The sequence below is a fragment of the Peromyscus eremicus genome, chromosome 12 (assembly GCF_949786415.1).
Source record: "Peromyscus eremicus chromosome 12, PerEre_H2_v1, whole genome shotgun sequence".
Taxonomy (NCBI): Eukaryota; Metazoa; Chordata; class Mammalia; order Rodentia; family Cricetidae; genus Peromyscus; species Peromyscus eremicus.
Window position 1 is genome coordinate 36331368 of NC_081428.1, and position 27482 is coordinate 36358849.

At 36.7% G+C, this 27482-nt stretch overlaps 1 protein-coding gene across 1 annotated transcript in view; it reads left to right on the plus strand.

Annotated features, from left to right (window-relative positions):
* The window catches only part of LOC131922440 (ephrin type-A receptor 6), a 902384-nt gene that overhangs the window by 735234 nt on the left and 139668 nt on the right, over positions 1 to 27482 (plus strand). The window contains exon 13 of the mRNA XM_059277230.1: positions 12932 to 12993. Within this exon, the coding sequence (XP_059133213.1) occupies positions 12932 to 12993 (62 nt within the window). The remainder of the gene's footprint in view (positions 1 to 12931; positions 12994 to 27482) is intronic.

The window sequence follows — 27482 nt, forward strand, 5'->3', positions numbered from 1 at the left end:
TTACTCCATGGCTGGCTGTGTGGCTGGGTGTCTGACCCCTGACATTCTCCTTTTCTCACTCCTCCCTCTTCTCTAGACTTCTCCTCCTATTAATACTCTCTGCCCCATCTATTTCTCTTTTCTGCCTTGCTATTGGCCATTCAGCTCTTCATTAGCCCAACCAGCTGTTTCAGGCAGGCAAAGTAACATAGCTTTACAGAGCTAAACAAATGCAACATTAAAGAATGCAACATATTTTTACATCATTAAAGCAAACATTCCACAGCATAAATGAATGTCACACATCTTAAGGTAATATCCCACAACAGTTCAATGTACAATAGCCAGAAAAAGAAAACAACCTATTGATGAATGGATAATGAAATATGGTTCATATACACTGTGGAATAGTATTCAGCTGAAAAGAAATATGAAACTCATAGGTAAATGAATAGATCTGGAAATAATCATTCTAAGTGAAGTAACCCAGATCCAGAATGACAAATTCCATGTATTTTTTCACTCATATGTAGATATTAGCTTTGAATCTTTAGAGATATGTGTTTAAATTAAAGTATTCATAGAAGATAAGAAACTCATAAGAGATGATGATTGTGGGAATTGCAAGGAAATAGAGAATACAGGCAGTATGAAGGGGGAAGGGAATAAAGGAACAAGGGATTTATATTGGGTAGTGAAAGGAGGACAGGGTAGAAGATGGAATATGGAGAAAGATAACTAACACTGTATGATGATTTCAATGTAGTTCTCTCCAAGCTCTATCTGCCATACTAGGACATACCGAATAGATAGGACAGAATTGTGTTTTTATTTTAAATTTACTGGTGATTTTCTTCTGCTCTGGAATAATACAGAAGACCAGATAAGTATATATCAAATCACTTATGGAACCAAAAGATGGTTTGGAAGCCACAACATCTGTATAACTACTGGGAAATGCAGAGCTTTCTGCTAGCCTTCCAGGGACTCTTAAAAGACTCAGGATGTGACAGCACCTCCGATGCCTTCCCCAGAAGTGATTTTACATTGCCACTCTCCAAAGTTTCATGTATGCCCCTTACAAGTGAAATTACAAGTGGAAATTTTATCTGTTTAAGTCCCATAGGAAAATATGAGGGAAAGTGCTTTTTTAAAAATGTATAATAGAGTCTTAAAATGATTATCATAAACTTACCATAAATGATTTATCATAAATAGAATGTACAAGAAGAAAAATCTAAAGATTTTCCCAGCCATTCTCCTTCTAACCTACTTGCTGTTCATAGGTAACTTGTCTATACAGTATGTTACACAGTAGCCACAGAAGCACATCATCTATAATTCCTTTCCAGAATGTTCCTATAGGGAGACATAAAGATTTAGGGTGACTTTTTATGCTGTCCAAATGACGAATGGAGGCCACAGTGTCATTTCGAGATTCATCCACATAGACAAGTGCTTGGACTCTGGAAGCTGTCATTTCAAGCCCTGACTATGCTGCTTAAAAAACAGGCATCTCACCTGTTAAACTCATCTCGTGATGGCAACCACCATAGGCATGTCATAAGGATGAAATTAATTAAGAAATGGAGTGTCCTGAGAACAATGCCTGGCACATTGATAAACATACAATATTTATGATGGATATGCTGATTTATAGGTTGTATGTATTTATAAGTTATTTACGTAAAATGTTTTTACCTAAATAAGGCCTAGGGACTTAGTTTAGCCAGTAGAATGCTTTACTTGCAAGCCTGGGGAAACTCAGTTTGGATCTCTAAAACCTTTCTAAAAGTGAGGCATGGATGGAGTTGGAGAGACAGCTCAGAGGTTAAGAGCACTTGTTGTTCTTACAGAGGATTGGCATTCAGTTCCCAGCACCCATATTGAGTGACTCACAACTTCCCTTAGCTCCCTGGGGATTTGTTGCCCTCTTCTGGCCTCTGTAGGCACCAACATGAAGGTACATACACACACACACACACACACACACACACACACACACACACACACACACACACACAGAGAGAGAGAGAGAGAGAGAGAGAGAGAGAGAGAGAGAGAGAGAGAGAGAGAGAGAAATGAACTTCTACCAAAAAAAGTAGCATACGCCTGTAATTTGCAGAGTCAGAGATGAGAGGGTTCCTGAAGCTCTGAGCTGGCCAGCCTAACCAATCGGTGAACACTGGGTTTAGTGAAAGATCCTGCCCTCCCCAAAAACCAAAATAAGGGGGAGAGCAATTCAAAAAGATGCCCGACAGCAACCTCTGTCCTCAACATGCATGGACACACATGTACATCTACGCCCACATGCACACACATATACACACCAAGAAATAAAGCAGCATTAAGCCATTGGAAAGCAATAAAGAAAGCATAATTTCAAGACCCACTTTCAATGTGATCCTTATTATTATATTACTCTAATGAGTACAGATGCAATTCAAACTCAAGAAAACCAGTCTTAAAAGGAAGACGGAGAAGTGCTGGAAAGTCTGAAAAGACTTAGACAGGAAGGAGTAGGAGACGGAATTGATATAAACAAGTTATACACACATATTAAATTCTCAAACACTAATCAAAAAAATGTGGAGATGAGGGAATGGCTCAGTCGTGAAGAGTATGGAATGCTCCTCCAGAGGAAGAGAGTTTATTTCCCAGCACCCATGTCAGGCATCTCACAGCTACAAGGGATCAAATGCTTCTGGCCTCCACTGCAATCAGCATTCCTACGTACATATCCCATACACACACACACACACACACATACACACACACACACTTTTAAAAATTAAATAGTAGTTCTTAAATAAAACGTTCAAAGGTTAAAAAGCCTATGCTATTAAAATTATGGAAGGCAGTCTATGCATTCCACTTCTCATAGTGAAAGGCAGCATAGCATTGGGCATCTTTAGCAGTTATTTCTATTGTCTACATGACATAATTAGACTAGAAAAATTCTTTTGCTTGTATGGTAATTTCTAGTAGTAAGAAGAACATTACTGAATAATACCAGAGCTGGTTGGTACAGATGGCATGTCTCAGCTCTCTGGAACTGCAGGAAAAAGCAAGTTGGTTGAGGTTTTTTTGTTGTTTGCATTTTGGGTTGATTGTTTTCTTAGCTTCACACCATTAATTTGCTTTTAAGTAAACCTAGACGAAGAACTATCATTCTTTAAAAATATATAGATAGATCATTCTTCCCAATTCCTACTCAGTTGTTTCTGTCATTGGATGTGGTGTTTTATTCTTTAGCATTTCTGAAGGATCATTGAGATCACCTCTAAGTTTTAAAATTAGGAAATGAGGAGAAACATGGAACAAAATTCACCTGGTTATTAATAATCAAGACAGTTGGTACACACACGGGTCTGTCAGCAGCGTACAGAAGGCACACACAGTGAAAGAATAAGAAACTCTCTGGAAGAAGCTGTTTTTCAAAAACTGATATAGTATGATATTTAAGTCAAAAAATATCCACCTTATAAGAAACCATTTTATTTATTAAAAAACAGGCAAACCTATTGATTTCAGCTATACAGAATTTTAGTGACCCTTTGAACCTATCAGGAGAGCTCCTAAATATACTGTCCCCTGCAATTTTCAGTCAAAAACCTTCTTTAATTGTATATTCCTTAACTTAAAATCCAGGAGCAGTCTGTCTGGAAGGTAATGTATAGTGGTGATATATGCATTCCTCTGCTCAGGCCATCACTAGGTGGTTCTATGCTTAGTATCGAATACTTGGGTCCTTTTTCTCACTGCTGGGACCAAATACCTGACAAAAGAAACTGAAGGGGAGAGGTTTACTGTCGCTGACTATTGAGAGGATAGAGTCCATGAGAAAGGCTACGGCGTGGTAGCCTGTGAGTGGCATCTTGGTGGATCGGGAAGCAAAAAGCAAAATGCTTGGGCACAGATTTCTCACTCCATGTGTTCTTTTTGTTCATCCTAGCACCTCACCTCAAGACACGGTGCTGCCCATATTTAAGGCAAGCCTTTCTGAAAACACCCTCAGCGACACACTTGAAAATATGTTTCACTAATGTCCTACGTGTTTCTCAGTCTGACTAAGATGACAGTGAAAACTAACCATAACAAGTCCATTCCTTTTCAAACTGACCCCCCAGCACATCTGTATAAACTATGACATTCTGCCCTTAGCGTCTTCGTATTTCCTGATACAGTATGCATTTAGTCTAACGCTAAGACTCGCTTTAAATGCTAGTGAGGATGTGAGAAAAAGGGAATCCTTATACTGTTCTTAGGATTAAATTAGTCTAGACACTATGGAAAGCAGCATAGACGTTCCTCAAAAACTAAAAATAGAAGTAGCATCTGCCTGAAGTATACCACTTAAGGGTTTATACCCAAAGAATCTAAGACAAATTACTACAGAGATAGTTGCACATCTCTATTTATTGCAGTAGCTAAGTCATGAAATCCGCCTAGATGTTTGTCAACAGATGAATGAAGAAAATGTGGTTTATATACACAAAAGTTTTCTTCAGACATAACAAAGGATGAAATTAGGTTATATGCTAGAAAACGAATGCAATTGTAGATCATCACAGTAAGCAAAATAAGTCAGATACAGAAAAAACAGCACACATTTTGCTCTCATCTGTAGAACTTAGAATTATTTTTTATTTGAACATCCACATTTATTGATGATCTATTTATGATATCAATGAAATAGAACCAACATAGATATCTATCAACAGATGAATGCATAATGAAAGAGTGGTAAAGATACAAAATGTATACATAGTCAGATGTAAAAAAAAATCATGAAATTTGCAGAAAAATGAATGAACTTAGAATGTATACTATTAAGTCATGTCACTTAAAATCAGAAAGAAAAAATGGAAACATTCTCCTTCATAGGGAAATCCTAGTCTATAGTATATGTATGTATGATTATATATTAACAATTGTGAGTATATGTATAGGATAATATTTAGAAAGAAGAGCAAGAAAAGGTAGTATTAGGTGATGAGAAAGTACTGAATGTAGTCAAAAGGACACATAAGACATGTAAGTGGACCTTAGAATTCTTATAGATACTTGAGTGCTGTGTGTGTGTCTCTCTCTGTGTATGTCTACGTGAGTGAAATGAAAGAAGAAGACTAGAGAAAAAGAGGAGACTAGTAAGAGGAGAGAAAATGGGGAGGAAGAAGAATGAAAGGTAATAGGAAGAGTGAGTATGATCAAAGAACATGATAATCTTGAGAAAAATTGCCTAGATGAAACTAGACACTATATAATGAATATATACTGATAAAAACTCTAAACACAAAATCAGGTTACATGTTTCCTGTAGATGGATTTCTAAATGGTCTTATTAAATAAAAAACACAGGGCCAAATATAGGGGTGAAAGCCTTAGAGAGATCAGGGAAATAGGGAAAGCCACCAGCCAACTTTACCTCACCAACTCTATAGCTTCCAAATGCAAGTTACTTCCTGTTTACCCACGCCTTTATGCCCTGCTGTTCTGCATTCTGATTTGCTCTCTCTGCCCAGCTACATCACTTCCTCTTTCTACTCAGCTCTGTCACTTCCTGTCTGTCTATCTGTACAGACCTCCAGACCTCCATGGTTAACTAGTTTTAGAATTTAAGGCATGTGCCACCATGCCTGGCTCTGTTTCCAGTGTGGCCTTGAACACACAGAGATCCTGCCTGCTAAGTGATAGGATTAAAGGCGTGTGCTAACATTGCATGACTTTTGAGTTGTGGCTGTCTTTCTCCTCTGATCTCCAGGCAAGCTTTATTTATTAAAGCACAAATAAAAGATCACCACATTTCAGCACAAATAAAATATCACCAGTTTCTAATATCGAATATTATTCAGATCTAAAGAAAAGGTTCAATAGCAATATTTTCTGGAAAAAATGGATGGAGTTAGAGTAATATTGAGAAGGGTCACCCAATGCCAGAAAGAAAAATGCATGTACTCCCTTATATGTGGAGCCTAGCCTACAAGGTATACATGTATATAAATAAACAAATGTATGTGTGGTTATAGTATAACATAAAAAGGAGAACAAGAAAATGTAATTAAAAGACAAAATGCTCACTAATGAGTTCACTCTATAGGATACTTTGTGTCAGTCTTTTTAATGCTCTCTCAAGGTTTAGCACATTTTAAATGCCAAATAAATCCATAAATGGAAAATGTCCACTGAGGGGCTGTTCCCGTATTAGGAGACCTAAGTTTTAAATTATATTTTCAGTAAATATTTCTATAGGCTATAGTTCTTTTAAGTACCACTAAATTTAGCATATTTTATTCTTTAAACAAGAATTTTAGTTACTCAAATCCATAGAGTATGAAGACTATTAAAAGCACATTTAAAATATCATAATTTTGAAGACTCTGGGAATAGTGACTTATTGTCCCAGAAATTCAGAGTAACATGTCAGAAATTTGAAAACACTGAGAAATGCCTTTTTTTCTTCACTGCATGTTATAATTCTAAATAGTATCATTGTTGATTAATAAATATACTTTTTAAATTTAATTGAAGTAAAATTACATCACTTCCCTTTCCTTTTTCTTGCTATCCCAAACACCCTCCTTCCAAACCCCACCCAATTCTTAAGTAGATAACTTCTTTTTCTTTATTATTGTTACATACACACATATGTATGTATGTGTGTGTGTATGTGTGTGTGTAAGTATGCATTTATGTGTACATATGTACATATGTGTATGTACAGATATATGTAAGTACAACCATTTTTGTTGTTTGTGTATACGACTTCAGGAATAATCAGTTTAATACTAGACAACCAAAAAGGAAACTTATCCCTGGGAGAGGCTAATTCTCCTTCTCCCAGCAGGAATTAGTTGCCTGTAATTCATTGTCTAGGGGAAATGTACTGTAGCCAGAAGGTTTCTCTGGTCCTGCCTGGCCCCACTGTCCTGCAGCTGCTTGTAAAATAATTACTCAGAGGCTTAATATTATTACAAACTGTATGGTCTATGGCATGCCTCTTGCTAGCTAGCTCTTACATCTTAAATTAAACCATTTCTATTAATCTATGTTTTGCCATGTATTCCACGGCTTACCAGTCTGTCTGCATGTTGTTCCTTGGACGGCAGGCTGGCATCTCCCCTCCTCTCCTTTCTTTTCTCCATGCTTCTGCTTTGATTTCCCACCTGCCTCTAAGCTGCCTTGCCATAGGCCAATGCAGCTTTATTTATCAACCAATCAGAGCAATACATATTCACAGCACACAGAAAGACATACCCCAGCAATGTACATTTTTTTTCATTTAAAAAAGAGAGAGAGCGAACAAAATACTGCATAATCCCAATACACAATGACAAGCTGTCATCCCCATTACAAATGTAAGGAACTAGGGGTACAGCTAGGAAAAGCAGGACCAACAAGGATCAGAGCCTAAGGGCACAGCAAATAATCAGCACACAGAGAAGCACCACATCGTCCCTCATCAGGGCATCATGGCATCAGCTGGTGTCCAGCAGTCCTTTCAGCTCCATTGCCTGTGGAAACTGGAGTCTTACTTGGTCAGATCCACTCAGTACCTGCTGATTTCCTCATTGAATGTCCTGTTTTTTGGCATCTCCTCTATCCTAGCCTATCAATTATGACTTACGTTTCACGAACATCAATCAGCGGCTTCTCAGTTCCTCTTTGCAGAGAATCTGACCCTGGAACACACTGCTTGGTCTCAGTGGCTTTCTAGATCCTATATGCAGGCCTCCACCACCCTCACCACGGCTTCCATTTTGCATGCCTGAAAAGCAGTACCGCATAGACCAAGTTCTACTGCCCCTTAGCCTGGTTTACTTAGACCACAGCTGCATTAGTATACCATACCTTCTTGCTTGAACTTGGGAAAATGCCTCCCTAGGAGGACATTTTCTAACCAAGTGTTCTAAGACCCTTTTTAAAGGTATTCTATTACCTAATGAATTTATACTCATATGCAGAAGCTTGTAATAGGTGGCGTTTTGTTCTAGGTGCTTTCTCAATTGCCCCAGTTATAGCTCTAATCTCTTTAACAATTACAAATTGTAAATGCTTTGTCTGCCCCTGCCTTTATTGCAACTTCAAAGTTACTGAGATTCCTCTACTTGCCAAGCTGCATTTACACCTCAACTGTTTTTACACTTCATTTTGCTGTCTCCATCTATAAATCCAAGAGCAGTGAGCAGTAACCACAGATGGTATGCCACCTTGAAACTGTCTGCCCCAAACAACTCAGTTCATCATTTCTGAATTCACCTTCATTAAGATTTTCAGGGCACAGACAGAATACAGAGATCATTTGCTGAAGTGTGACATGAATGGCTTCCAGTCCAATTCCTGATAGAGTCCTCACTGAGGGAAGTGTAACAAATTGTGGCAACACAGTTGGAGCCAGAGTTCACTGGGTTAAACAGAATAAATTTCTGCATTCTCCTACTCCAATGTGCAATATGAACTGGTACATCTCAGAGAAGCTGAGAGGATGGTGGTTACCAGAATTTGGGATGAATAACAATGGTTGGGTGATCAGTGGAGACCACATTACGTAAGAACAAGAAGTTCTGATGTGCCACTTCACAGTAGAGTAAATATGATGTACTGTATCTTTCAAAATGCTGGAAAATGACTTGGAATATTTTCACTATGAAAAATAAAAAAGGTTTGATGAGATAGATATTTATCCTTATTGAAATATTGCACAATGTGTATGTGTATTGAAACATCACATAGTACCCAATAGATGTATAATTTTCAAGCACAAGTATTAGATTAAAGTATTAGATTAAAAATAAATTAAATTTTAACTTAAAAATTTAAAATAACCTAAGAGTCAAAGTCATTGAGGATGAGTTTTGTTTGGGAGAGGGTTCTGATACTTACCAGGTAACACTTTAAAAGTAAAATGGTTTCCCAATTTTAGTAGTTATCATGTGAATAAAAACAATAATTTAATATATTATATCTTTTCAGATATGTATTACCCATAACTGTGGAAAGCATTACACAGATAAGAAAATTATTTCATTTATTATCAAACCGAGAGAAGATTATAATTGTAATTCCCTATCTATAAAACCAGCAAGGAAGAAGAATAGATGAAATAACCAGCTTAAGAAGTACTGAACTGCATGTGGGTAGAAAGAATACTGGCACTCTGTCAATCCAAGTTATTGCTGCAAGTTTATAACCTGGTAGACAGAATATAGACATGATCTAATGTTAAATAAACTAGAATGATTTAAATCTGTAATAGAGTTCTGAGGTTGTTGAGATTTGTTTCGATTCTTCATTTTACTGGCTGCACATTAGAAATTGCTGAACTGATTCAAAACATCACATCCGTCACAGACTCATTACTTATATAAAAATGGCAAATCTATGTAATCCTCATCTTTCACAAATCTTCTCTGAAGAAAACCTATTTCACCAGCCAAGTATTCTCTGAGAATTTTATAAGAAAGTTAAAGGATGCCTTTGTTTACTTTTTTTTAATATCATCATGAGAATAATAGAGTCTTATGATCATATGGATTCTGCAAACTTCCTTTATCAGTCATTATAGGTGTTGGGAAGTATTGGAATATATGTGTGTATATGTATGTATGTATATATATATATATGTATATAATAATGTGTATACATATGTATAGACATGTATACACAAATACACACATATATTCTAACCAAAAGAAAATAATTGTTGTTGTCTATAATAGAAAAGGATGATAAAGGAATTTTGTAATTATCTTCAGAACATAAGTAAGTGATTTTTCAGATTTTGATTCTTATGTAGTTAAGACTATTCATAACAACATCTGGCTATTTATATATTTTATGATCTAGAAAATGATAACTTTGGGTAGTTTGGGAGATGTAACATCAAACCAATGAACATTCTTAAATTAAGTGGTAATTTTTGAGAACCGACTGAGGTTAAAGCATCCTGGAGTATGCTCATTATCTGTAACACAATTCAGCCACTAGGATGATGCTGTGGTATGCGGCATTTGGGCAACAGACTAAAATTTACTAAAGGAAATGAGCTCAGATATTTTTGAAAATTTAGAAAATGAATCCATTACTTCCAAGTATATCTTTTAGGAGCAGTCATAGTCTTAGAATATACAATATATGATTTACATATGTAATTGTGCACATTGAAAAGGCAAGTCAAAGAGGGAATGTGTACCAAAAAGCTTCACTCACCTAAAATGGAAAAAAGAATAGCATCCGAATTTTCATAAGTTCCCTTATTTCTATGTATTTTTTTTCACAGATGCAGTAAGGGACTGCAAGTTTGCCTTTAACCTTCTCATTATAACTACATATTTCCTGTAGAAAACCATTAGGAAATAAATTACAGATTAAATTCTAAGAGTAGTCTGAAAAGAAAAATAAGCACAGTCCTTCAGTTCAGCCACTGTCGACTGAGAATTCTGCATAAAATGTAAAAGAATGGTTCAAAAAAAGTTTCTAATTCACAAGAAATGGGAGAGTTTTCATCTAATTCCTTATCATTCTAAATGAGAAGTGAAACTTGTTGCTGATGGACTTTAAGACTGCGAAATGTACCTACCAAAGAGTTTCAACTAGAACTAAGCCCAGAGTACCTAGTATTCACACAGTTAGGAATCTTGCTGAAATAATCCAGTGTTGATTTCATAAGGATAGTGAAATCAGTAAGAAAATAGAAATCGATTTTATGAAGCACCTACTAAGCTCCTGTCTATGGTAATCAACCTTGAGAATCACAGTGAATGAGAATACAAGTCTCTACAGGAAAAAGACAAAGCAAGACAAAGGCCCAGCAGAGCATATCATAGCATACACAGTAGCAGTGATGGGGATCTATTGGAAATGACAGCATGAAGGCTTGCAAGGATATACAGAGTTTAAATTCTGGAGGGGGGAACATTGTGGGGGTACTGCAGAGAGGAGCAAGTTGAGAAACAACTGTGACTAATGAATAGCAAAATGGAATGCAGAATTGAACAAGAGAAAGTAGTAGACGGCAGGTAGAACAAGGATGACAGTGTTGGTTAGGAAAATGTCCTTCACTGGAGTTAATGGTCAGCCAGACTAGACTTAGAGATATGATCCACTCATCTCTTCTGAGATTCAGCTATACCATAAAAGTTCAATAATCCAAAGCACCAGATGTGATGCCTAATACTGCCCCTTGCTGGCTTTTGGTTCAAGAAATATACTTTACTTTTCTATCCCTCAATTTCTTTATCTGTGTCATAGGGATGTAGCAATACAAGGAAGTGTTTATAGGCTCTTTGATTCTAACAAAACTCAAATTATATACTTTAAAATGAACACTTGACAGCAGTGGTCAGGAGCTATTACAGAGGCATGAAAAACGCAGAGGGAGCATAATTCAGGTACCCATAGTAGTAACTCAACATTCTTCCTTAGTACTCATAACTTGAATATTTGCTTAGAATTTGGGGTTGAGATACAAAAATAGCTTTTGATTTTTCTCCACTTTCCTACCTAAGTGTTGGCATTAGCTTGCTACCTCTTGGCTCTCTGAAACCAATGGACAAATCAAGGGCAGAGTGGCAAGGTTTCAGGCTTCAAACCAGGTCTTCTTGATCCCTGTCCATGAGAGTGCTGACTGTTCATCTCACCTCTGGAATTGCCGATAAAGTTCTTTGTTCATATGGATAAGATTAATAGCTTTAAGGGTCATTACAGAACATAAGTTAATATTCTCTCCAAATGGAAAATTTCCTTAGGTTTGAATTCTATGCAGATAAATTGGGGGCTTTATTGCACCTTTTGACCTTTAGCTCATCTTTCTTTAAAATATACATTCAAATGTAAAATCTAGCATTTGCATACATTGAAGCAATTTATGATGGCTACCCTTTCTAACCTGCAAGGTTTTGAGTTCAGGAAAAAAGATTTGAATTACGAGTCCAACATTTTCATCCTTGGCATTGGCATAGGTTCTTTCCGGATCAATTTTTTGTGTCCTAAAAATAGCTATGTGCCATTCAGATTGAATCATCAAGAATTCTAATCAGAAATAAAAAATGTAGAAAGAAAAAGTAAGCATTGATAGATTCCTATTTCAGGTAAATATCATTTTCCACTCAATTGAAATTTTATCTTTTAAGCCTGTGCAATTGGAGAGAGCAAATACATTCCTTTCTTTGAAACAAATCAAAGTTATTTATGTCAAATAGTCTACCTAATAGAGATGTATTGGGAACTGTAACAACTGGTGTGATAAAAGGAGAAGGAAATGATTCTCCGTTTCTGATCTTTGCTTCTGCACTAGACTACAAGTTAGAGTTATCTGTTTTTCATGCATTACCATCAGCTCTCTGCTGATCAAATCTGTATCCAATAAAGAGAAGACCAGGCATGGGTGTGTGATAGTCATCAATCTGCTGAAAATTATTCTGCTTGAAATCCCTTAAAAGCAGTCTATGTCTGATCTTTTATAAGTAATCAAAGAGGATTTATGAATTTCCCCTTTCTGCTTTGATTTAGAAATAATTTCAGAACTGCCCACTCTAAGTAAGGAAAAAAAGTGCTACAACATCATGGAAGCCATGCCACAACTGTAAAAACAGAAGCGATGTCTGCTTAAATGATGACTTCAGTGTCCTGGTTGTCATTTATGGAAAAACTAGAGGGGAAAAAAAAACTCACATACACTCTATACAAACAATTGCAAGACATTTGTAAAACATGTTTAATTCCTTTGTAACTCAGATTGTAATCTATGTCCTTTTGTGAACTCAAAAAGAAATAATGCTATAGAGAAAAAAAAAGGAGATGCACATATGAGAACACTTTCATAAAAGAGGTTGGAAAGTGAAGTTCACCTTTTAAAAATACAAAGAAGTTAGCTATGGCAGCTAGAAATCTCTACCTGCCGCACATCTCTCTGTAATTGCTCTAACAATGTGTGTTCTTGGCTCTCTTTTAGGCCGACCAGTAATGATCGTGGTAGAGTATATGGAGAATGGATCCCTCGACTCCTTTTTGCGGGTAAGGTGCTCTTTCCTGGTGCCGTTTAAATAAGCTATTCTGAGATCCATACTTGAAATCATTCATCATGAATTAATTTCTGTATAATGTTATGCATGGGTTTTCTGTGGAGAAGGGCAGCATTTTCTCTGGGTGCATTTCTCTGGTTCTATGAGGCACTAAAGCACTACTGTGGGGACAGGATGCACACATAATAATATAATTGATTTCTCCTATAAATTTACTTGCCATATTAATGATCATAACATATATATATATATACACTAAATGATTCTATTATCAATTAAGAAGTAAAAACAAAATTCAATTGCCACTTATAGCTGTTCATGCAGCCGTATTTACCAATTTAGTGTGATATTTTACACATTTTCTAAAGTGCTGAGCCCTTACATTGCTGTCCCAAATTCTGCCAATTTTGTCCCTCATGTTCATTCGACTGTTTAAAGAGGAAAAGAACAAATAAGATTCCTTTAGCAGTGATATCTTTTAGAATAAAAATCGAAAACTCATTCTGTTTAAGATGATGTCACATGAATATATAGTGGAACAAACTAAAGCTAGCAAAGTCTCAACATCATTTTTCAAAGTGTATTCATCACATGTTAAGTTTTAAAGCACCACAATACGCTTGGAAAACACACATGGATAGTGAAAAATGAAATGAAATATAAAAATATTCACTGAAGTAGATGTTCCTATCCCCAGGAGAGGTGATGTATTTGCGTGCTGGTGAACTCTTTAACATATCCAACCAAAGGCATAAAAAGTATCTGTGCTTATGAAATGCCTGAGTTTTTTTCCAGTTAGAATCTGTTTTTCTTTCTTTGTATTCCCACCTCATTTTCTGTCCCGTGCTATTTAGATATTTTCCATTTGCATCTGTCTGTCTCCCGTTATCTCATTTCCACTTATTTTGCCTGATTCCTGTCCTCCCTTTCCAACTGCTCTCAATGTTGGTAGGGACGATGTCTCAGTCCTGTGATTTAGCTTGATGTCCAGATTCAATCCCTGAAGCTGAATTCAGCATCATCTTCAGTTTGTAATAAATAGAAACTACATCCACAGCACATACTCTTAACCAAGCGTGCTCTTTAAGGCAACATGAAATTCATAGGTTGGGGACATGAGCTGTTTGTTCTCTGCTGTGACCATTTCAGAATATTCTACCTGTAAATTTTACCTGTAAATGCTCTAAATTATTTTAGAATAATTTATCAAGAACACCTATGGGGCTTGAAATACATGTACACTTATGTCTTTTCATTATTTTTTGTTCAAAACATATTTTATCAGATATATATCAAAATGATTCACTATCTAATAATGTTTGGCATAGGTTGGTTTTACATTTTTTTAATAACAACTACCCAAAGTAAACTATAACAGCAAATAATGTAGTAGACATTCAATTTAAATTACTGTTAAAAATTGGACCAAATGTATGGTAAAGAAAATTAGGTGGAAAATGTTAGTTTCAGATAAACTTTTATTCTACTGAACAAGGAATACGTTACAATATGTGTGGGGTCCCACAGAAGCTCCCTAGTAAGGCCTTATTCAAGGTCAGAAAGTCTGAGCTTGCTTTACCTAGCAGGGCTGCATAATAGGATGATTTGGCCAAGGGCATTGTTGCCAGGTATTTCAAAGGGTCTACACTTGTTGGTACTTTATACCTTGACATTGGAAGGGAGAGGTCTTTTACCCTTCCCCTTGCTGATGTATAAATGGCCCATTATGAATAGAGTCCAGGAAACTGAGTATCAACCCAGGGGCCTCCCGAAGCTATCCTGTGTCTCTGTTTTTCTCACCATCTCTGTCTATATATCTATCTAATACTTCCTCATTCCTCACTCCTCCCCCCAAGAACCCTTTGACAGGTAAGAGCTGGTCTTCAGCAAATATGTACAAAGAATCAATAATTAAAAGATGTGACATCCTATATCACATGCTTATAAATGGTGTATTTCCTGAGTTAACTTTTCAAAACTAGCATTTTTTTCAGCTCTAAGTATGCACCATATAGGTAACTGACAGTCTAGAAAGAAGCAAAGCTTTAATTGGTGCTGGCCACCATTATTAATACTACTATGAAAATCTGGATGCCTATGTCTGTTAATCCTAGCTCTGCCTCATATTAGCTGTGGGTCCTTAGACATGATGGTACCTTTCCTGGATCTCTTCTGGTCCATGTGTGTAACAGCACAGTAAAAAGTACCTTCTCCAATAGTTGTTAAAAGAACTTTATTGACTGGTGTAAAGTTTATAAGAAAAGATCCACACGTAAGTCTTCATGACTCCAAAAGTGATGCTTTTCTCTGCTGTGAATTCTCTTCATTGAGTTGATATGTGATTCTTCTTGTAAGGCACTGTCAACTCTGCACACCATGAGCACTGCCTCTGCATATGCATGCTTCACTAGTAAAAATTATATCATTGAAGTGTACAAAGACCTCTAAAAGATTTAGAAATCAAATAACCTGTTTGACAAAGGGGCTAATGAAGTAAAGAGATGGTTCTCAAATGTTGAATGTCAAATGGCTAATAAACATAGTATCCCTAGACATTGAAGAAATGCAAAAAAACCACTTAAGTTTTCTAGGTATACACAGATATATTTCAGATAGATAGGTAATCTTCAAACACTTCAAAGACTTACAGAATATGGCATTTAAAATGTTTTAAGAACTTACACTTTTTTGGACGTTGAGACATGTCTGCTCCTGGTAGCACCATTGTACTTCAGAGAAGATGATGGGCATCAAAAAAACTCCATATGGAGTTTGCCTTCCTTATAGCAAAAGTCAGCCATTTGGGCAAGAAACTGTTCTTGGCTGGACTGCTTGACAAAATGTTGTATTGACTGGGCATGCAAGACCCACGGAAAAATGACCACTAAATTTTGCCAAAACAAGGCGAGATGGTCCGTCAGGTTCCTGCATTGCAGGGGAGACTGCCAGATATTCTGAAGGACACAGGGAGAAGCACCTCAGAGACTCTGAGCCTATAGGCTGAAGAAGGATGCCCCAATGTTACAGAGGAACTTGGGGCATCCAGGCAACCATCTGTCTCTGTCATTTCCAGAATTTTGGAAGTTGTTTACAAAGCTTTACTTAGGTAATATTATATCCTTCTGAAGTGTTTGATGTAGTTGAAGACTAAATAGTTATAGTTATAATTCTCCTTGATTATGATAAAAAAATAAATTAGACATGAAACTTTAGACTCAGAAATATAGGCCAGATGATAAAATATTTCCTTTAATTTTGCCAAATACAAATAGACTAGATACTATAACTGTAATTCTTGCTTGATAACTGTTTGTTATATGTAATTTTACTATATTAAAGTTAAAACCTTATTTTTTGATTAGACAGAAAAGGGGAAGTACTGTGGAATGTATTTCTGTATGTTGTGAATATATGTCACTCTGATTGGTTGATAAATAAAACTGTTTTGGCCTATGGCAAGGCAGCTTAGAGGCAGGTGGAAATGCAGAGAGAGAGACAGGAAGAAGAAAGGAGAGGTGGAGAGAAACTAGCTGCCATCAAAGGAAAAGCAAGATGCCAACAGACTGGTAAAGCCATGGCCATGTGGTAAAATATAGATTAATAGAAATGGGTTAAGTTATAAGAGCTAGCTAGCAAGAAGTCTGCCTTAGGCCATGCAATTAGTAATTAAAAAAGAAAAAAGGATCATAAGGTAGCCTTCACATTTAAAAAAAATTATTTGTATGTTTATTTTGCTTGCATGTATGTCTGTGCAGCATTTGTATAACTGGTACCTGGGGAAGCCAAAAGAGGGCACAGGATTCTCTGGAAGAGGAATTACTGGTAATTGTGAACAGTAGTGCTGGGAATCAAACCCAGGTTCTCTGTAAGAGCAGTCATTGCTCTTAACCATTGAGCCATGTCTTTGACTCCTAAATTTTATATGAATCAAATATTAAAATGCAAGCAATAATATGATGGCCTTTTAAAACTCATCCCCTCACAAACATTAATGAATACAATCCTATCTAGTACAGGTCAGGTATTGGTGATCCAAACATAGTGACCAAGGTGACTGAGACTATTCCTTGGATAGCTATGTGGAGAGTACCTAGCTCTTTGTTTTAAAATCGCCAGAATGTCTCCATGTAACCTGGAAATTAATCTTCCAATGAGTCAATAACCACAGAAGTCATACCTGGTTTCATTAGTAACAGTGTTCATTAAATAAAGGATATTCAAAATTAAAAAAAAAAGATTCCATCTCACCCCAGTCATAATGACATTCGTAAAGAAGACAAATAGCAAATGATAGGAAGGATGTGGACAGAAGGGAGCCCCTCATACACTGCTAATATGAACATAAACTCATCCAGCCACCATAGAAATCAATATGAGGTTAATCAAAAACCTGAAAATAGAACCACCATATAACCCCACTCTACCCCCTGTGTATTTATCTGAAGGACTTCAACTCAGTACATCACGTAGATATTTGCACATCAATGTTTATTGCAGTACTGTTCAAAATAGTTCAGCAATAGAACTAACCAATGTGTCTGTCAACAAAGGAACAGCTAAAATGTGGGGTGAATAGCCAGTGAAGCTTTTTGGTTATAAACAAGAATGAAGTATGCCGTTTGCAGAAAATTGGATAGTCACCTTAAACTAATTGTCGTCTCAGAATGGCAACTATCACATTTTTCTCTTATAGTGTCTTAGTCACTGTTCCATCGCTGTGAAGAGACACCATGACCAAGGCAACTATTATAAGAAAAAACATTTAATTGGTGACTTGTTTACAGTTTCAGAGATTTAATCCGTTACCACCATGGCAGGAATCATGGCGGCATGCAGGCAAATGCTTGAGCAGAAGTCGAGAACTACATCCTGATCCATAGGCAGAGACAGACTCTTGGCTTACATGGGCTTTTGAAACCTCACAGCCCGCCCCTAGTGACACACTTCCTCCAAAAAAGCCATATCTCTTTATCCTTCAAACCTTTTCAAATAGTGACACTCCCTGGTAACTAGGCATTCAAACATATGACCCTTTGGGAGACATTCTTATTCAAACATAGGTGTCCTAGATTTTACATAGATGCATAAAATCATATCTGTATATGTGACATAAAAGTCAATGTGAAGCTGTCTAGGGGAAATTTGAACTGATGAGAAGAAGGGAAAAGGAGAGGTTCAGAGGAAATATAGGGTGATAGTTCAGTGTACTTTATATATGTGTAAGAAACTGTCCCTATGTAACCCAGTACTCGGTATAGCGACTAAATTCCAAAGGGAAAATTAATTATTAACTTTAAGATAGCAAATTGTAGAAGTAGTTTTTTTAAGTAAATATTAGAAATACTTTCAAAATCCTATAAGCATGATGGATTTTTCTTCAAAATAAATAAAGAAGTTTACATGATTAGAACACAAGAAGAAACTGGGCATGATTGCTCATACCTGTAATTTCAGCAATTCAGAAGCTTAGGCAGGAGGATTACCGTGAGTTAAAGGCCATCTGGGGCTACATAGTTAGCCCTTGTCTCAAAATATATTGAAAAAATTCAAAAAGACAAAAATAAGAATAAAGGTAACTATGGCCACTAACATCTTACCCTTCTTTAGCATCCTGTTCCCTCCGTGCTATCATAACGCTTATCCAGGAGCTCAAAGTGTACCATATAAACCCATCTCAACAGTAGGCACTCAATTCTCCTTGCCAACCACAAATAAAATATCTAAGTATATATATGGCCCATAAACTCTGAAAAGCTAAGTCATTTTTCCAACCACTGCTTTAGAATTTGATAATCGCAACTTCTGTGAGCACAGAAAGCAGGCAGTCGCTGAATGCACTGCGAGGTGGGGGAGCCAGACATGGCTCATTAATAGCCTTCTGTGCTTACTGGAGGCAGAAACATTTCCCTTTGGTCTCCCACACTGTCTGAAAATCACTTCAATTTGCTATTTTATTATGAAGGAGTTGTAGCACAACTAAGTACAAGATTACAACCCACTTCCAGTGCTGGTGGCTGGCTGTTATGTTGCTCCAAATTCATAAATCTAATGCTATTTGGGGTCTTGTGGACATTTTTCCTGATACATATTACCAGTGGGGAATGCATGGTCAAGAGTTCAGATGGGTGTGAAAAAAAGAGAATTGGTATGTGTGTAACTACATGTGCTTTTGGTTTAAAGATACAATACATCACACCTTAGTGAGGAAATTCTATATCAGGCTGTCCAAAGGCACAATGTCACAGGGTTTTCTGCCTTTGATAATGGAATACATTCATGATAATTAAGTGTCATTTTAACCACTCTCCCTACACAGTATCTCTTTGGTGACACAGATGAATTTCATAAATAAGTTTTACAGTACTTTAATGAATACTCTCTCTCTAAACCTGACAACTTCCATTTTATAACATGGGTGTAGCTTCTTTGTCATATCTATAAGACATAATCTCACAGCAGACTTACTAGTCTTCTGGCCATTGCAATCTTTCTGCCTCCATCTTCTACTGGGTTCCCTGAGCCATAAGTGTAGCAGTTACATTGTGTATGTATCAATTGGCACTGAGTACCTCCTATTAGTGGGTCTCTACATTTTGACCAATCATGGATTCTGTAATGAGCTCCATCTGTTGCAAAATGAAGCTTCTTTAATACACTCACCTGTGCACACAAGGATAAATGCAATAGAGTATTATTTTAAGGTGTGTTACTTTTGTTTATGATGCATTGGTTTAACTCTGTAAAGCTGTGTTACTTTGCCTGTCTAAAACACCCAATGGTCTAATAAAGAGCTGAACAGCCAATAGCAAGGCAGGAGAAAGGATAGGTGGGGCTGGCAGGCAGAGAGAAATCTTGGAGAAAGAAGAAGAGCTAGGAGGCAGAGGAGGAGGAAGACTCCGGGGGCCAACCACCCAGCTACACAGGAAGCCACGGAGTAAGAGTAAGATTTACTGAAGTGAGTGAATGGGAAAAGCCCAGAGGCAAAAGGTAAATGGGATAATTTAAGTCAAGAAAAGCTGGCTAGAAACTAAGCCAAGCTAAGGCCAGGCATTCATAATTAAGAATAAGCCTCCATGTGTGATTGATTTGGGAGCAGGATGGCGGACCCCCCAAAATGAGTGAAATACCAACAACAGATAACTATTTAAAATGCAGTTAAAATTATACTGATTTGGGAAAGCAACCGTAGTAGATGTCCCTCTAAGATCCATGCTCTCACTCGTCACTAGCCACAGATAGTTGGCTAGGTTTACAGTGCCAAACATGATCTCCCTCCTGCGGAATGAGCTGTAAGTTCATCGAGGCAGCTGTTGGTTACCACCAAGATTTAAGTGCCGCTATTGTACCTTTAGTGCAATATATTGTCATGACATCCTTTGTTGCGGTTCATAGGCATCACAGTGGGTAAGACGACTGATGCTTTCCTCCCTTAGCAGCTTGCATAATAGCCTTCTGGGACTATGAAAAAACAGTCCTTGGGAAGGAGACTTTGGGGGTAGATCCAGCTCTGAGTCCTGTATCAGAAGTACATTGTATCTTCAGCAATAAGGACTCACCTTCGAGTTCAAGAAAGGCAACCAGGGGCAATGAAAAATATTGTTTTGAAAACCTCTGGGAGTCACTGGAACAACAACTTGGAAAGAGATTTCTCACGCTTGGTACTGGGGATTTTGTTAAACAGCCTATGGCTTTTGGGGGAGTATTATCACCCTGTGGAGTTGTATAATGATGTAATTATTATTACATCTAGCATAATGATATAATCTAGCACAATGATAGAACTTCATATAATACACATATGTATGTGTGTGTCTTCATTTAAATATATATTTGTATTATTATATGTAATTTTAGGTAAAAATATAAATAATATGATTGAAACCCAGTATCTGTTAGCCAGTTATATCTACTTAGCTCAGCTCCTGGAAATCATCATTATAATTTCCATTCTTAAAGTTATTAAATATGTTATATTATTTATAACAAAACACATAGAAGGACATCCTGCATATAATGCAGTACCAACAATGTCATCTGAAATAGTATTCTTGTATGTTTCAGAACATGTCACTAAGAATCTCATAATTATCTTCCAATTCAGTCCTTCCCTTTTTTAATCAATGGTTTTGTTTTCTCTCATTAAAAAGACCTAGATATACCTCAGGAATATGAGTATTTAATAATGCATATGCACTCATATCAGCATTCCAAAAGCAATGTGAGTCATTTGAAGTGCTCCTTGAACAAATGCAAAGCAAATATTAATTTAAAAAATTAAAAGGATCTTTTAAATATTTATGTCCTCAAATTATAAATCTAGTAAAGATGGCATTTTACCTTATGCTAGTTATTTATTAATAATGAGAGCTGAATTTTATTAGCATACTTTTTTTGAAAATTGTGTGTGCCTGGTTATATTCATGCAGAGGCACAAGAATGAAATTAATCTGTATCATAGTCATTTTATGTTCAACAGTGAAAAAAACTGCACTTATTCACTAATAATGCTTCAAACCATAAAAGTTATAGTTGAATTTTATCTTAATTAATTTTAAGAGAAAATAGGTGAAACTTGATACAGAACAATGTTATTATTTAGCGTATCTGTTACAATTTAGCAATAAAAAATCTAAAATTACTGTGGCAATAATTATTCAATTATGGAAAAACATGGTGCACTAGAACCTATATACAAGGCAGGCTTGACTTTTCTGGTTCCTTTTATTTTTATTTTTTTTTAGATGAAGTGGATCTTTACTTTCTTAGCTTTCTCTTTGACGTCTTAGGTTCCTGGGTGACTTTATATATTTTTAAATTTATACAAAATAATGGATTTCTTTGTGTCATTTTCATACTTGTCTGGGTTTTTTTGTTTTTTAATTGTTAAAGTATCAATAGCCAATAGCCCAACTTTGTCTCATTAGAATTTTAGTGCTGTGATATGTAGTATCATTCATCCTGTTACCATGAAATTAGCCTTTATTAGTCTGCTTTCTATTCTTCCTTTTACATGTAAGAATTTTGCTGATTATTAATTTGAAGTTTTTGAAGTTCATACATGAGCACTCTAATACAATATATCATTTCCTCCCTTTCCTTTTCCCCTCTAAATGCTTCTTGCATCATCCTCATTCCCTCTTGAATTTGTGATCTCTTCTGTAATTATTACTTTGAAATATTTATATACATATACAACCTATTGAGTCCAATTGGTATTTCTCATGTGTACATATGCTATGGCTGATTGCTTACTATTGATAAAACTACCAGACAGTTCATGACTGAAGAGATCCAATGTACCCTCCCTTAGCATCCTCTGACTATCTGTAACTCTTTATCTAGCAGTTTTACACTGGGAAACTTTCCCCATCTGTGCTGACATGTTGACTGGTGTACTCCTGTACATGTCTTCTGAAGGCAGGCATTTTATTGAGAATTCATAGTTGTAACACCTGTATCAAGTCCAGAAGACACTATTGGGCACCAGTCATCCTGGTATTCTGAATCTTACAAATTTTACCATTGCCCTCCCTGCATCCAGGATGTTCCCTGAACCTTAGGTGTGGAGATTGTGTTGTAGATGTTCCCACTTGTACTAGGAACCCCACCATCACTTATTTTCTATATCTTGACTACTTATGCATTTCTGTAGCACTCTCCCATCTGCTACGTAAAGAAGATTCTCTGATGAAGGGTAAAAGCTGCACTTATCTGTGGGCATAACGGTAAGAACTTAGAATATAGTTGAAAGCTATATTCATTTAGCAATATAACAGTAATAGGTTCTCCTCTGCAGTATATGACTTCTCCAGTCTTCTTATAAAGGTTTACAGTAAAAGACATGAGTTCCCTAATACTGAGTGGGCCTTAAATCTAGCTAGGCAGCCCTTTGGTTACCCATAAAACATAAGTGTTGCTATTGTACCATTGAGAGTATCTTATCAGGTTGGTCATTGCTGTGGCTCAGAGGTTTTCAGCTATAAAGGAATGCTGATAATGTTACCTTTAGCTACTTGCATAGCACCTTCTGGTATTATAATAGCTAGCTCTCAGGGATGAGGCTCCCAGGTTACTGTAAGCTTGATTGCTCCAACTTCTGTGACAAAAGTATGTGATGTCTAAAGAATTAGGGTTTAATTTCAATTTCTAGGAGGCAAGTAAAGGCAATAGCAATATTCTATATTGTCTTGGAGGGTCTCTTTGATCCCCTGATCAACGATTGAAAGAAGATACTCTTTGCCTGGTACTAGGGTTTTTGTTAGATACTCTGTGGCTCCTGAGGAAAGCATCCCCCCTCCATTGGTGGTAACTCCAATCCTGTCGGTGTGTGCTCCCCACTGCTTTCCCCCATTACTCCTTCACAGATGCGCCTTGAGCCTATTATTATACCTCTCTAGAACTCTTTTTCCTCCTCTTCCCCATGGTTGCTTTCTACTTTTCTGCCTTCAGTTAGATACTCAAATCTAATACATGAAGCTGTGGTCCACAAATAAGTAAGAATATCCTCTCTGGAGCCAAGGAAGGAGACTTTAACAGCAGAGGGAGGTAGGGTGTAATACACATGGAGAGAAAATAGATAAATAACACAAGAATGGTTTTAAAAGCCATAAGAATATATTTTGTTTTTGTTTGCTTTAAAACATGTGTGTGCATGCATATGTGTGTATATGTGTGTGTATTTTCTATGCATGTACATATGTATGTATAGTTTAAATGTAATGATGCCACACAGGCTGGTAATGCTCTTCCCCAAAACCATAGACTATAACAAAAAACAGTTCTAAACATGGGGACCCTCCCTTTAAATTTTTGGACAGAGAGAGTCCAAGAGACTCTCCAAACAAGAGACAATGTTGTTATTGTCCTTACTCAGTTCCTAGAACTTGAAGGTATGATGCTATGGCTAAAACACCACAACCTTCAGATACAGAATTTGGGAAAATCAAGCCAGAACTGACCCAGAAACTTCATCCCTTGGGACTAGCTCATAGTATCCCAAGAGTCTATGCAAGCTGCCAAGGGAGAAAAGCAATTCATAATCATACCTAGTTGTAACAGCTACAAATGAAAATGATGACTGGTCCAATAAAATACTGCCCAGAGTAAAATAGTATCTTTTATCTTGAGGAGAACTAACACCTGGTTAGCTAAGTCCCTATTCAATAGGAAATCCATGCAGGGTCCTGTAAATGTGTGCAATTTATCCATGAATGGAGAGGTCATAGATCTTAGAGAAGAACCCACTACTGCCATTTTCTTAAAACAATATCATTTCTATCTGTATTCTAAATACTTACCCTTTTGTATACACATGAGTGTAACTCTCTTCCTTTTGCATCAGATGGTGACTGTTGCAGAGATCCAAGCTAGTCTAAGTGCAAAGAATAGTGACCATAGGATTCTCAATCTTAATTGATGCATTTAAAACACATCGCCTACACCTAAGGCTCAGGGATAGTCAGGGAAGAGAGGACTCAAAGATTGTAAGAGTCTAAAAACCACAAAATCTGCTGTGATGTAGTATCTTCTAGACAAACAGGGAAGATGTATCTAGCAATAATAGCAGAAAAAGTCATGAATTTGAGAGGGAGTCAAGGAAATAATGTAAATATAGTATACACATACGAATTCCTCAAAAAGTTAAAATTAGAAAGAGAAAGAACATCCTGTGTTTGTCTTTCCAGGTCTTGGTCACTTCGCTCAGTATAATATTTTCCAGTTCCATCCATGTACCTTAAAATTTCATGGTTCCACCTTTCTTTACAGTTGAATAAAATTCTATTGTGTATATGGACCACATTTTTATTATTAATTCATAAGTTAATAGATGTCTCAGCTGACTCATTTTCTGGAGGAGGCACTATTATGAAGGAGTTGCAATGAGCATGGATAAACAGGTGTCTCTGAAGAATGATATCAAGTCCTTTGTGTACAATGAGTGGTATACCTGGATTGTATGACAGATAATGTTCACCTTTTTGATGATTCTTCCCACTGATTTCTCTAACAGCTGCTCCAGTTTGCAATCCAACCAATGAGATGGGAGTTCCCTTTCCCTTCATCCTCAACAGCATTGCATTCCTTTCTCTTTCACTCCTTTTTAAATTAGTTCATGTGTATGAGTGTTTCATCTGCATTCATATCTGTGCACCAAGTATATGCCTAGTATGCAATGAGGTCAGAGAGAGGATTGCATGCCCTAGAACTGGAGTGACAGATGGTTGTGAGCCTCTATTTAGGTGCTGGTAATTGAAACCATATCATCTGTAAGAACAGCTCTTAACCAGAGACACCTGTTTAGCCCCATCAGTTTTCTTAATCTTAGCCATTCTGACTGGGGTACTTATTGATTGACATACAATGTAAAATTATACTTGTAAATAGAGAGATTTTATATACCTATCTGCACTCCTCTGTGGTCTTCCTTTTAGGTTTCAATTATACAGGAGGTTCTGGATTTACATAACTAGATATGGAGTTCTTTGCAAACATGCACAGATGTAGTGTACAAATCCTCCCCAGAGTAATACTGTTGTACTTCAATGATGCTCTGCCCAAATACAAACCCAAACAACTTTTAGTTTTCTTGGGTTCATATAAGAGCTGTACACAGTAAGTTACATAGATTCTGTTCATGAAAACCTTACCAAAAAGTTTAAAAAGAAAAAAATCCCAAGTTTAAAAGTAAGATTGATAGGTTTAAGCTACATTATATTCAAATCCATTTTAGATTCTTAAATGTAATTCTGAAATCTAGCTGCCATGCTTCACAAATCCGTACCTGCTTTTCTTCCTACACTTTGTAGGAATAGAAAAAAATTACTTTTAGTTTCTTCATGATTGAAATTCTTGATTCTACCTGCTGCCTTCTCTCATCCATAACTAAAAATACAACTTTCTAACCTGAATTCAAAAGTCATGATGACTACTACAGAATGGCTTTCAGATATTTATTAAGCATTCATAAACATTTTAAGGTTTTCAATAGGGAAACTACAAAAAAAATTAACAGACTTTTCAGTAGAAAATAAACAATGACTTTTATTTTATACATTTAGTATTTTACTGGTCTTTCAAACCTACAAATAATTCTAGCTGTTTCATTTTGAGATTCAAGAACATGCTAAATCGTCATGGCATGGCCAACTTTCTGATTCACAAGCACATCAGCACTGGATTTTAGCTTTAAACTTTAGTCATAAAAGTAGTCCTCCATGGACTGCCTTCTTCAAAGTCGCATATAAATAGACTGTTTAGAACTCAGAATGCATTTTCCCACAAATACTTCTCTTAAAGATATCACATAAGTCCCTAGATAGACTCATAAAAGTCTCTTTTACGCAGAATTCAGTTAGAGGAGGTAACATCCAATAGGAAATGAGGCTAAAAGTTTACTGTAAAGATGGGAAGATAATGTTTTCTTCCCTTCTAAACAATCTTCCCTCAGCAAAATTTTCTTCAAGGCATTTTTCTGTCATATAGCTCTGTCTTTATGTTCATTACCCAGGTCCTCAAATGCTCAATCCTTACAATTCTTACTGCTGTAAATCCCTGTGTAACACAACCTCTCCCAAACCCTTCTGCCCCAGGCTAGACTTTTCTCTATTTTTTCACAACCACTTTTAACTACATCTGACCAGATCTAAGCTCTCATCTGTTTGTTTTTTGCTCTTTTCTCCTTTGGGGGGCCCACCACCCATCTCCCAAATAAATCACCCACAGAGGCTTATTCTTAATTATGATTGCCCAGCCTTAGTTGGCTTAGTTTTAGCCAACTTTCTTTTTTTTTTTTTTTTTTTTTTTTGGTTTTTCGAGACAGGGTTTAGCCAACTTTCTTTAACTTATCCTGTCTACCTTTTGCCTCTGGGCTTTTTCTGTTCTCTTATATCTGTAAATCTTACCCTTACTCCATGGTTTGCTGTGTAGCTTGGTGACTGGCCCCTGGAGTCCTTCTCTTCTGACTGTTGGATCTCCTCCATCTCTTCTCTTCCTTTCCCTCCCAGATTTCTCCTTCTATATATACTCTCTCTCTGCCAGGCCCACCTACCCTGTCTCCTGACTTGCCATTGGTCATTCAGTTCCTTATTAGACCATCAGGTGTTACACAGGCACAGTAACACAGTTTCACAGAGTTAAACAACTGTAACATAAACAAAAGTAACACACCTTAAAATAATATTCTACAACATTTCCCTCTTTTTAAAAGAGTTTTAAACATAGTAATGATGTGGGATGTTCTCTATGCTGTGAATGTGTTGCTTTGATTGGTTAATAAATAAAGTGCTGATTGGCCAGTAGCCAGGCGGGAAGGATAGGCAGGACAAGGAGAAAGGAGAATTCTGGGAACAGGAAGGCTGAGTGAGAAGAAGCTGCCAGCTGCCATCATGGAGCAGGATGTAAAGTACCGATGAGCCACGAGCCACGTGGCAAGGTATAGACTTGTAGAAATGGGTTAATTTAAGATATAAGAACTAAATAACT